General features: G+C 30.7%; 1 protein-coding gene across 1 annotated transcript in view; it reads left to right on the top strand.

The window, feature by feature from the left end:
* The window catches only part of LOC118182156 (COMM domain-containing protein 8-like), a 36,297-nt gene that overhangs the window by 14,626 nt on the left and 8,292 nt on the right, over nucleotides 1-13,379 (top strand). Inside the window, exon 3 of the mRNA XM_035351472.2 lies at nucleotides 4,619-4,771. Within this exon, the coding sequence (XP_035207363.1) occupies nucleotides 4,619-4,771 (153 nt within the window). The remainder of the gene's footprint in view (nucleotides 1-4,618; nucleotides 4,772-13,379) is intronic.

The following is a 13,379-nucleotide window of genomic DNA, read 5'->3' as shown; positions in this document are numbered from 1 at the left end:
CTAATTGAAGTTACGTATGTGGAAAAATCGCGAAAATCCCATGCTGCCAATCCATTCATCAAGATTTCATATCATTATCAGTATCCAGCTATCTTAACCATTTGGCTACATCTGGAAGAAATCAAGGATCCCCTTTATTAATAGAAATAGGTCTGCTATAGTAATGCAGATATTATAGTGTGAAGAGAAATAATAATTTAAAGATTTCCTTGTATTTTTCTTTGGAAAAGCACAAGAAGAAATAATAATTCAAAGATTTCCTTGTAATTGTTCTTTCATAAAGAACAGAATATCTGTGCTTTTCCGAAGATACCAAAATGTCTCATAATCCTACATAAGGCTGTTTAGAAGTGCTTTTGGACATACCTCCTTCCCTGATGATAATGCTTATCAACATCAACAGAGCAAAACTTAGTAATATATAAAAGTAAAGGTATCAAGCAAATAAACAGGCCAACAATTTTCTGATTTTAAGTACCATAGAGAACTTAATAAAATACTCATGGGAGAGCTTTCAAGCAACAAAATTCTCGTGCTGAAGATTTCATTGCTTTGTAAACTATACTAGTAGAAAAGTAAGACTTATTCTCTGAACTCTAATTAATTCCTTTACTGAGAATATGAAACTACACTATCATATGTGTATATAAACTAGGGAAGATCACATTTCCTGTTTACTTTCAAAAGCTGCATTTGTTTCTGAGATTATTATTATTATTTTTTTAATTTTATTATCACATATTACTTCAATTTCATTTGTTTTATAATATAGTTTTGTGTCATATGCATTCATATTCAGTTTTTTAGTTTGTATGTATGAGTTATGGTTAAAGTGGCCACACGTTCTGATATTGGCGGGACAGTCCTGCGTCCCGCTGATTTTTAAAAATGTCCCGCTTTTTGTAAAACATCTTCATTTCTTATTTTAAATGTACTGTAAAAATATATTACCTATTATTTATTAATTATAATGAATATAAAGAGATAAAAAAAACACATAAAATGCATGCAGAGTAAACTAAATTAGGTGATGTAATGAGTTAGATTTAGTCGGTGGTGTTCGATCATTGTCATTATGTCTGATCAACGAAAATGTATTGTTAACAGAGGAACATTAGCTGAAGGGCTATTTGCTTTCCACACCATAAACCACAATCAAAGTTTCAGATCAATTGATTGTACGTCGCAAATGATCAAAACATTGTACGACAAAAAATTTGCATGTGCAAGGACAAAAACCGAAACAATTATTTGTAATATTTTTTCACCATAATAGTTTTCAGAATTCCAGAAAGAATTAGATAAATGTGCATTTTATGTCCATATATTATGATGTTTCCAACCACAAAGATTTAAAATTATTTCCCACAATTGTTAGACTTTTTGATTCAGAAACAGGAATTAAAATTAAAATATTACATTTTGTTTCATTGCCGGGGAAAACTTTTTTTTTCCAATAGCAGATTTTGAACAGTTACAGTTTTGTAACAGAGTCCATTAATCTATACTAAGGCCAGACGTGGTGGTCTCTTTATTATGGAGGCACCTAATAGGTGGGCTACCATTGCCTCCTATGAGGGGACAGACAGTTATAACCTTCTCCGGGATTCAAACCCAGACCCTTTGGTATCGCAATCAGGCTCCCCTAACCACTATATCGTCTGGGCAGCTGCCAAGTGAAACTTCATAATAATTTTTTATTCAATAAGTTAAAAAAGAATAATTTGAACAATAAAATTATTGCATTTTTGACACTAACGCAAATTTTTGTGGAAAAGCTAGAAGAGGCATCAATAACGTTTTTACGAAACTTAACGAACGTTTGAAGCAAAAAATTTTCAAGTAGGTTGTGCAGCGCACATTCTACACAATACTATTCAAATAGCATCTGATTTATTTCCAGTTGATGTTGAAAATATTATTGCAAAAATTTATTTGTATTTTTATATATATACTGTGCATGTCAAAAGTTTGAAGGATTTTTGTGAAAACGCAGAAATAAAATATAAAAGAATTATTGGTTACAGCAAAACAAAATGGCTAGCTCTTTTACGAGCTGTAGAAAATATTTTTAAAGTATATGAACTATTAAAATCATACTTTTTTATCACAAGATAAGTGTCCAAGAATATTGCAGCTGTTTTTTGAAAATGACGCATCACAAATTTGTTTCCGTTCATCCACAACCAAGTTACATTATTTCACAATGTTGTGAAAGTTATTGAAGGGGACAAATTTTCAATTACAGAAGTGTCAAATGAAATCAATAATTTAAAAACAAAATTGCGAGAAAGAATTGATAATGCTTACGTTCCTTTAGTTATTCGAAAGGACATCACTAGGTTGGAAAAACAAGGTGCCATATTAAACGACCTGATTTTCTGAAAGAAGTCAGAAATTTTTATAATTGCTCGGAATATCTTGAAGAATGGACAGTTCAATTCGAGGATATTAAAAACTTTCATTGGGTGACATTAAAAAAGGAGGGAACTACTCTTATATGCACCCTCAAATCACCAAATTCCTCGCCAAACATTTTTGGCGAGAAACTCCATGGTGCCATATTACTATCTAAATTTTTTGTCTACATTTCGAATTTTAAGCCTAAAATATCTCCATAAACACAATTTTCGCACATGCAAAAACCACGTTTTGACCCCACAATTTAAGCTAAAAATCCAAAACAAAAACAAAAAATTTAGGTAGCAAAAATTTAAAGTTTCTAACCAAAAATATTTGACAAGAATCCGTGTACGCAGCAATATGTTTTAACTTAAAGAAACATCCTTGAATTGCACAGTCTAGGCAGCGAAATAATATATGAACTATGTACACCTCGCTTTAATAAATTAACATAACAACAATACATTTCAAAGAATACCATGTACACAGCGTTCTGTTTGAACTTTAAGAATCCTGTATGATTTGCACAATCTAGGCACTCCGCACTAATCAACAAAGTAAACTAAAATAACTAAGATAAATTTCAAACAATTCAAAAAAACAACAATAACAACAAAAATTCATACTAAAAAAAACAATGAACATAACATTCTACAAAATAAGAACAAGAATAAAATAAAATGCACTTACCATAAATGAATGCTTTTTCGAACAGCAGAAATACCAATTTCATGCCGCCACGTAATCACTATCGTATTTATATGACAGCCAGACACACTAGCCAGAAAATTCATACTATGGTTCACAAATAAATGTTCAAAACCTTCTTTTCCTAAATCTTTGCAAGATTTCCAGCCATCCAAAAAACTAGTTGTACAAGGCTCAATCCACTTATTAATATATTGCATCAGAGTTTCCTTACTTCTATCATACACAGCCACTACAAATAATCTCCCAAACCCTCTTGCAACCACGTCTCTCATTGCAATGTAGGCCATTTCAAAACACGCACGACACAAACCAACGAGCTATTAAAACATTCCAGCAAAAGAGTATTCAACGTCAAAAGGGTTGCCATACAATACGCAGTCGTGCCAAAAACCAGCGCAGAACACATATTGCCACATTTGGTGATCTTAGGGCGCATATAAGAGTAGAGCCAAAAAGGAGATTTCATGGGAATATGTGGAAAAATCTTTTTAATATGTTAGTAACTATTTTCCGAAAAATAATATTTGCGAAAACGATCTTTTTGATGAGGTGTGATTGGTAAAAAGATGCGTTACTGATGAAAAAAATTAAAAGTTGGTTGTCTGCAAATGTGGAAACAAACAAAAAATGGACTGAATTATTCCTTCATTTTAAAACAGAATAATATTCCTTATGAATATATTTTGAAAATTGTAGAACACTCGCTCTCCCTTCCAGGAACAAATGCAGCAACACAACATGTTTTTTACAGTATCAGTAAAATATGGACAATTGAAAAAGCAGTTGAACATTAAAACTTTAAAAATCTGTGTTAAGCCTAAAATATAATTTGATCAATTCATGTGAGAAATTTCACGACATTTTAATAAATGATCCGAATCTATTGCAAAGTATTCACCCGAATAAAAGATATAACTATGAAAGAAAATCATAATTTTTTTAAATAAAATATTAAATTAAATTAAAAACATAATATTCAAATTATTGTTTTTTATAAATATTTTTATAGTTGCCAATTGTTAATAGTAAATATATTTTTGTATATTTATAGACAAGTATATGAATGTATATAATAAATTATATTTTTTTGAATTCTTGGGCTGCTTTCATAACTAAATTATAATTCTCATTTCATTCTATTTGTTCCGCTTTGTCTCAATGAAAATGTGGTCACTTTAGTTATGGTGGCATGTATGTATCATCATAAGTAAATAGGTTGGTGTTTTGATGAGGTTAAAAAGTTGATATTTTTATGCATATAATCTTGGATATTAGCATATGAATTTGTTGAAATTCCACAGAAATAATATTTCACTGAAGCATATTATATAAAAATAAAATTTAAAAATAATAATGCCTTCATAGAAAATGAAATATAAATTTAAAAAAAAAAATGTATATTAAAATCACATTTTAACTACTTTGCTAGTAAATATTTATTTTCTCAACATATTTGAGAACATAATTTAAGGAAATTTTTTGCTTCATATAATTATTCTTACAGATCACCGATCTTCTTTCATCCCTGCCTACAGAAACACAGAATATTCTTAAAGATTGCCTTGAGGTACGCTGTACTGATTTAAAAAAGACTCTGATAGAAAAAAGTCATGCAGTGTCTCCAGCATTTCTCAATAATTTTGATTGGAAACTTAAGGTAAGAAACTGTAGAAATATGTAAATTTTTGTTAGTTTGTTAATAAGAGCTTTTAACTAACCAGATTGCACATTGTGATGGCTTTAGCATGTTCAGCATCTTAAGGAAAAGAGGCTTATGTTTGGATTAATATAATACTTTTATATGAAGAAAGTGCAGCAAAATTTATATATTTACATTCTAATAATCTTTCAGATGACATTGGATTATTTGATATTGGATGACACTGGACTGGAGATTGAATAAATTTATTCCTATTTGACTTAGGACTTGTTGAAACTAATTAAATAATGTATTAAGATTATTTTATGGAATGCTGACATTATATTTTCAAATAATATCATAGAAATGTATAAATTTTAGATATTTTCTGATATGTATAAAAATCTAGTATATAAAAATCTGTGTAAAAATTCACTTCTAAAATGTATTTTCATGTTTATGAATAGATTTTTAATATGTGCATTTTTTTACAAAAGCATAAGCTTTCTCAAAGGTTGCATGTATTCTGCTACAAATCAGTTTTGACTATGGGCTAGTGGGGTGTCAGTCAGGTTGTCGTAGTGAAGGTGGGTGCGGAGAAGGTACACAAGAGCAGCATCTTGCCTTAGCACAGCTTATGCTTCATGTTTGCACAGTAGAGATTTTTTCAGCATGGTAACCTTCGTCGCTTGGTGCCGAATAAAAACTTCAGCCGTGCATAGTCTGTTGCAATGAATGTGTGCACTGTATAACATGCGTAGTCTATTGCTGATGAATGTGTGCGCTGTAGAAATTTAACAGGAATTTCTTTCCATATGTAAAAGATACATTTTTAAACACTATTCATAAGTCAAATGATAAATATTTAGCATTGTTTGAATTAATAATATCTCATTTGTTGTTCAGATAAGCCCAGATATGCAGAAATTATTTACTCGTGACTTGAAAAACATATGTGGAAAAAGATGTTATTCTTTTTCACTTTAAAATCTGTGTTTATGTTTTTAATTGCTTTAACCCTTTGCGACACGCATATTAAAAAAATATTTTAATCTTTAAAAAAATGCCTTAGAATAAGTCAGATGGACTTACCTAAGTGCCTTTCAAGCTTGAAAAAAATTCTGCGTTTTCATTTTTTACGGGGGTAGGTGGGATACCGTTTGTCCCACCATGCAACTAACACGTCTTATAGCATATTGGTGTATAGCAGGGAAAAAAATCATATGTGGAATGAATAAACAAAATAAAGCATGCATTCTAAAATATTGATAATAAACACATTAAAATGCATTTTGTACAATATATTTAATATTTTTAAATTTTAGGAACAAAAGAAAATATTTTCTTGGACATTATTTTAAGATTAAAATTTGATACTCGTACATATGATACTAAATAAAATATTAAAATTGGCACTTGATTCAAAAACATTTATATATGATTAAAATTGAAAAAAGTTATTTTTCATGAAAATTTTAAAAACATATTTTTTCATTCTTTTGTAAGCATAGAGGCACTTCACATGTTTCACACATCCAAAATGTTCTTCGTTCTTCTTTCGATGTGCTGCATATGTACATCTTCTCCTGCTCATTCTCTCTGGCGTGTAACTAACATTTTTTAGTCTCTTTTCTGGTTGTACGAACGGTTTTTTAGTTTTTATTTGAACTGGGGATTTCAGTTTTCTTTTCAGCTTTTTCTTGCCTCGAAGTGCCAATAGACCTTCTATAACTGAGAGAAGAAAATCTTTCATTGTTTTTACATCATGAACGGGTTCGCGAACAAACTTAAATAGAATAAATGCATTTACTATACTCGCATCTAAAAAGTAAAAAAAGATCCTGTGCCACCATTTCTTGCTTTTGTTTTCTATTTTATATAGTAATTTCAGTTGATCAAATAAGTCAACATATCCCATATTCTTATTATATGAAATAATGCTGTTTGGGCACAGTACTTTTTTTTTTTTTTTTCCATCTCGTTCTTTTCTATTAATTTCTTTCATTTCAGTTGCCTTTTCCAAGCAAGACAGGATAGAAATGGATCTTTTATCCTTCAATTTTATACAATAAATTGAATCATCGCTAACTGAAAAGTCTATATCTCCTCTCGACATAAATTTGTCTTCTTTTAAATTTTGGGGTAGATACTTCCGATTCATATTTACAGTGCCACATGCATAGATGCTCTGTGTCTTTAAAAAGTAAAACAAATTATAACTACTTCCCTTTCTTCTTCAGCAATAACTTCAACCTCAGTATTCTCTCCTGGATTTCAATTTCATCTAATCAGAACTGACATCTGAAGCATTTGAGTCGCAATCGGATGGCAATTCAGCAAAAAGATCCAAAGCTTCCTGAGTTGTTAATTTTTTTTTCTAGACATTTTAGCACATCAGAGCATACAACAGATGTAAATACGCGTGCAATCACGAAAAAAGTAGATGCAAAAAAGAAAAGAAAAAATAATCGTGAGTGCTGCCATCTATTGAGCGGAAATTCAAGTGTGTGGTGGGACAAATTTTAACCCACTTATTTCAACTGCAAAATTAATGTTATAAAATATTGAATCCAATTAAGATTTTTGAAAATAAAATACCTTTGAATATTAAAAAGAATCATACATATCCTAAATTGTATACCAAAATTTTTTAAATATTGAAAAATGTGAGATACCTGAATATCACTCTTGTGATCCTATTTTGAATATTTTTTGCTTATAAACTTAAGCCCTGGTATAGTAGTGACATCTATTGAGAAAAATAATGACTAAAATCGATTACTTTTAAAAGATTAGAAAATTTCTAATGGAAATTGCTAACTGAGAAAATAAATATTAATTAGGTGGGACACATATTGACCCACCATGCTGCAAAGGGTTAAATTAATACTGTCGGTTTATGTATGAAATTGTCACTTAATGTGTTTCACTGTGTTTTGTTCACTAAATAAGGACTGTATTTCCTTTAGCTTTATTTAACTACACTAATTCTAAATACAAAATAAGTGACACAAAACTAATACAAAATAAGGCAGACATTCTACATGGCTGTCACAAACACATTTGTTTATCAACCACCAGGCTTGTTGCCCCTTGCAAAGAGTAGAAACAAGAAAACTTATACACGTTCTTCAATGATAAATCATAGATCAGTTATCCCAAATTCTGGAAGGAAATGATTTATTATTCAGCCATTAAATAAACAAATTAAGCTATCTTAGATTTTATACATTGTTCGCAATACTCACATGAACACTGTATCGTGTAGTAGTCAGTTCACCTTATTTTACATTTATTTCATAATGTATTTTTGTTTGATATTTCATCCTATATTTACTGTTATCATGAAAGTTCCTCTTTTTAAATTAATTAATTAATTTATTTTATATTATTTATGTTTTTTCATGTTTTGGATATTTCTTTCAGTTAGAGTTGGATACTGGAGTAGTAGATAGTTTTAGAGTAGATACTGGAATTTATGCTAGCCACTTCATGGTACGGAAGAAATTAAATACTGTTGCAGAATAGTAAAACACAATAAAAGTTGAGAAAATAAAATAAGGTATACTTTGTACCCTCCCCAAAAAAGTAAACAATTTTTTATTTCGTGTTCTACTGTACCAAATGACGAAATGTAGTTTGCATTTGTTATGTCCTGAAAGCACGATTTAGGATATATATTAGATTTATATGTAATATTCTTCTAACATAGGTATTTAGATACAAAATCAGACTTTTTCTGAAATGACATACCAATTTTTTTCCGTATTTCGATTCTCTGACTCAAATTATGCCAAAGTTCCAAGTTTTGTAAACAATTGCAAGAGTAGTTTTAAAAAATTAGCTCTCAAAAGCACCTTAATGTTAATTGAATTTGGAATGTATTAATTAATATCTCTCTTTTTTATTAAACTTACTTGATTCCCTCTTTCACAGTTAAAAATTTAGGTTCACTCCAAATAAAATTCACAGCTGCTTTCAGATTTGTTTTAAAAATTTGTATTAGTTATTTTTATGTAATTTTCCAAAATATTTTTGAATTATAACCTGTAAAATTTTTGCCATTACCTTAAAGTAGACATATTTCTAAGGATACTTTGAAAAAATTAGAGCTTAGTAAAATTTCTGAAAATATATGTGAATTTATATATTATTTATTTATTGTCATGTTTTGAAATCTGCCATATCTGTTATAAGAAATAATAATGCCAAATGTGCTTTATGTATTTTGTTAAAATTATTTGAAAGAATGAACAATGCACCTTATTTTCCGGCGATGCACAATGAAAAAAGAGATAGGGAAATAGGTTACCATAAATTAAGAATTTCACCAAGTAAATTACTCTTGGCTCAAGCTGAAAGTGTGCCAAGATAAATTTTTAAATTTTTTGGTAATTTTCCCTCCAAATTAAAAAAAAATTAATATTTTACCATTATTTGAGTTGTAGAATCAAAATATGGAAAAAAAAAATTATTATTTATGAGCCAAAGGATAACAAAATTTACAAAAAAGAGCTTAATATTTATTTCTTTACCTTATTAAACATTTCTTTCGATGTAAGTTGTTTTGTTTTTTGTGCTAATATTTTCTCTTTAATTCTGTAGACAGACATAATCTCTTGTTCAGTTACATTGTTGAACGTCCTGTAACTGCATTCCGACTAACTTTTCAATTGAAATTTTTTCATTTTCAGTAACTTCTCTGTTACTGTCTTCTGGATCTAAAACCATACTACAGATTTCGCCATTCATTCATTGATTGAGGATTGAGAAGCGTTGCATCACAATGAAAAACTTCTTTTATATCATCTTCGTTTATTACCGCTTCTCCACATTTCTTTATAAAATCCGTTAATTGGAAAATTTCACCTTTGTTTTGCGATATTTGAAAACCTTTAAGATTAGCGGCTATCACCATCAAATTTAACTATCCTTCACTAAATACATATTTGGCTATGCATCATGAGCTTGGAGACTAACGACAAGTTGTTCCGTTAAATTTTATCTTGCTTCTATCATGCATAGCGACAATTAAACCTGAATTGTGTAGTTATTTATTATTCTTATGTCTATTTCCTGCACATTAAGATTCTTAAGAGTTCTGAGTAAATAAATTCCCACATATACTTAAGCTTTATTGAGGGCCGGCAGTAGATAATCTTACCGCCTGATGCAGTCTCTGTCTGTCTAAATTCTGCTGTGCAGTGTGGCCATACGAACTTTGGCGCTGGTTCTGGGTTTATGTGAGTAATAAATCAGTTATTCTTAATTCAAATAGCACTAAGTGTAGTCTTTTGGCCTATGAGTATCATTAAAAAATCTATTTTTAGCATATAAAAAAAATTGTTAACGTTTTCCTCATCAACATTTTTTAGCGCATTTAACTTAAATCTGTAATCATCGCCATGCGTAATGTCAACATAAAAGGTTACCATACTCCTTTATTATTCAATCACTAACATAAAAATTTGTTAAGACATCACCACATGAGTCATTACTCAATTTTTTGTGTTTATAAACATGTGATGAAAGGAAAGTATAATAAATAATGATTCGCCAGATTGGCGTCAGAGCAACGATGCATCTATGTGGAATGTTTAGGTTTGAAATGGTTTGGTTTCATTAGATTACGGCAAAGCACTCGAGGGCTATCTGCCTTAAGGGAGATATGCCTTCGTGGAGGACTTTGTAAGGGAAACTGGCTCGTATACATGTTACACGTGAAGAAAACCACGAAAACATCCATGCAGCCAGCCTGTTTGCGGGATTCAAACCTTGGACCGAACTACCCGTGTTGAGAGACATTACCCCTCGGCCAAATTACTGATCATACAAATTTATGCCAAAATGATTTTTTCTTTAATAACAATATTTAGTGTTGAAGTGAAATTAAGAATCATGATTCTCCAGGTGTTTCATTATGTGGTGAAATGGGAATCAAATGCGCATGCATAAAGCCTACAAGAAAACGGTTTTGAGGTCTGGATTTTAGATCAGTCCGGATTTCGCACTTTGTACTGTATATATCTTAAGTTGTGCTTTTGAGATATGAAAATTGCAAGTTAAATTTCACCAATTAGCTCAGTACAATGGATGATACAGGAATGTCCCCATTTTTTTAAGCCCAAAGGGGCTATTAGTCTCAAAACGGCATTTTGCATTGAATCACTTAAATGCAATGTATCACTTTTCAAATTGTTGCCAGCAAATATTATCGCCATGTATTATATTTAAAGCAATTAGATAATGAAAAATCTTTAAGAAAGTCTGTATGTTTCTCGGTACAACATTGTGAAAAAACAACGGTACCTAGAGCTATTAAATTTTGAATAATGTAGTCCTTCATCTGCGTATGAGCACCTGGGAGCTCGAATTTGGGATTTGTTTTACTTTCTATTTCATATTTTGTAAAACTTTAATGAAATTTTGATTAACAAACTCAACGATTTCAAAGCGAGCAGTGGCAACACTGTACGTAAAAATAATTTTTTATCTCCAGTCCATGAGACTGTCTGTCAGAAATTATAAACATATGCTATTTTTAAATATCTTTAGCCCAAAAGGATATTAGCCGAAATACTCTTGAAATATGTATTTGTGTTTGTAAATGGAAAAATAATCACCCCTTTTGGACATAATCTAAAATCTTTCAGTTTTTTTTTTTTTTTTTTATTATTATTATTATTATTATTATTATTGTGGAGAGTGTACTAATTACAATAACACACATGGTCACGTACAAACCTTAGGTCTATAGGACATGGGAGAGAAGTTCAGAGACCTGAATCAGTATACTGAGTAAAGTTCATGGTTTGAGTCACAACTTCACAGATTTAGAATCTTTAAAAATTTATTGTAGAGATACAGATGCAGGAAAAATATAATTGTTGATGAATCATGTAGAACATGAGTTGGATAATATAAAAATGACCTTACAGCAGGTTTTAAAAAGAATATACGTATTTCAAATGCATATATTTATTAAACTGTATTAGTCACATATGTACGAACCTCTCAAGTTCAGATTACAGATGTTCAATATGTCCTCCATCAGCGACACGAACAATATCACATCAATACTCAAATTCCTCCCATACTCGGGCAAGCATGTCCGTCGTCACTGATATTATGACAGTACGGATCCGGTTCTTCACCTCTTCCAGGTTCTGTGGGAGTGGTGGTACATAAACATTGTCTTTAATGAAATCCTACAGGAAGAAGTCACAGGATGTCAAACTCGAGAACACAAAATAATTTCTGCTTCAGAGTAGCCATTTTAAACATTTGACAGTTACCACACAAAACAGAAGACAACTGACATCTAGTGGCTATTAATGTAAACTAGACTATGTATCCGTTTTGCCAGTAGCCGAGCCGAGGCACAGTGATCGATAGTTTGGACAAAATAACACTTTGTAATATATATATTCTTTTTGAATTATTAAATTCACGATGTATTTAGCATAAATGGAAAAAATTTTAAATGCTGTCAGCTGGGATCGAACCATTAATCTAAGCTCTGAAGCATTGTGTGCTATTCGCTGTACTAAGATTGACATGAAGAAAAGTGAGATAAAGACATTTAATATGAAGCAGGAGATGTTCCTACATTTAAAAACTGTGCAGGAGAGATGATGATATATACAGGTCTAACGTGTTGAACAGATGTGCTGCATTAGAGTCTGGAAAACTAATATTCTGTAACAAATTCCTAATTTAAGATTTCAGCAAAATTTGCAGCATTATCTGTTTCAGCATTATGGTAGAAATTTTCTTTTAGCTATTGAGGTAGTCCTTAATGTAATCATTCTTAGAGTCATTATGCAGATTCTTGTTCCTGAAAACCAAGCAGCTTCAGTAATAAGATCAATTAATTTTGCAAAATTTGAAGTGTAAAGAATTTTGTTTTACAAAACTTGTAACATGTTAATGTCTTTCTCCTAAGCATTAGCCCATACAGGGGAAAACATTCCACAGGTAATACAATGGAAAAATTTATTTTGGAAAATTTGTAGCTTGTTAATTTCTTTCTCCTTAGCATTAGCCCAGACAGAAGACCTTCCATAATAATCATGCCAAATGTAACAACCACCTAAACTGTGATAATTCAGGTTAATTTCTACATTGTGACAAAATATTGCAGAACAACAAGTCGGCATTTTTATGATATATCACCAATAGTGTGTAGCAGCCAATTACATCAGTAAAGCTTAACATGTGCTAAGGAAAGTCATTACAAAGCACGAGCTAAGCAAGAGTGAGCCATTCACAGCTTGTCTATCAATGTGTACAGTGGTCAGTTCCTAGTGTGCTGAAAATTCTCATGCAAGTAATGAGAGTACCTATTCAACACATTAACCTGCTGTATCTTTTAGCCAGATACAGATCTTGCAAGTATTTTTGGTATTAATTTAACAAGTTGGTATAACTGTGTGTTGCTGCTCATATAAAACGAAACATGTTTTTAGATGCCATGTATTTGACATGGCAACAAAGAAAAATGGAAGACAAAAACCATGAATTTAAATTGAATGGACTACATCATTCACATCTGTACAAAGCTCAAATGGCTTTCCAACATGTCTTATTCATCAAGAAAAATTGGCACATGACAAGAAAAATTAAA

This window comes from Stegodyphus dumicola, chromosome 12 (assembly GCF_044657685.1).
Source record: "Stegodyphus dumicola isolate Sdum_Otavi_A_Nest chromosome 12, ASM4465768v1".
Lineage (NCBI taxonomy): Eukaryota > Metazoa > Arthropoda > Arachnida > Araneae > Eresidae > Stegodyphus > Stegodyphus dumicola.
The sequence above is the reverse complement of the archived record's forward strand: the minus strand, read 5'-3'. Positions and strand labels throughout refer to the sequence as shown.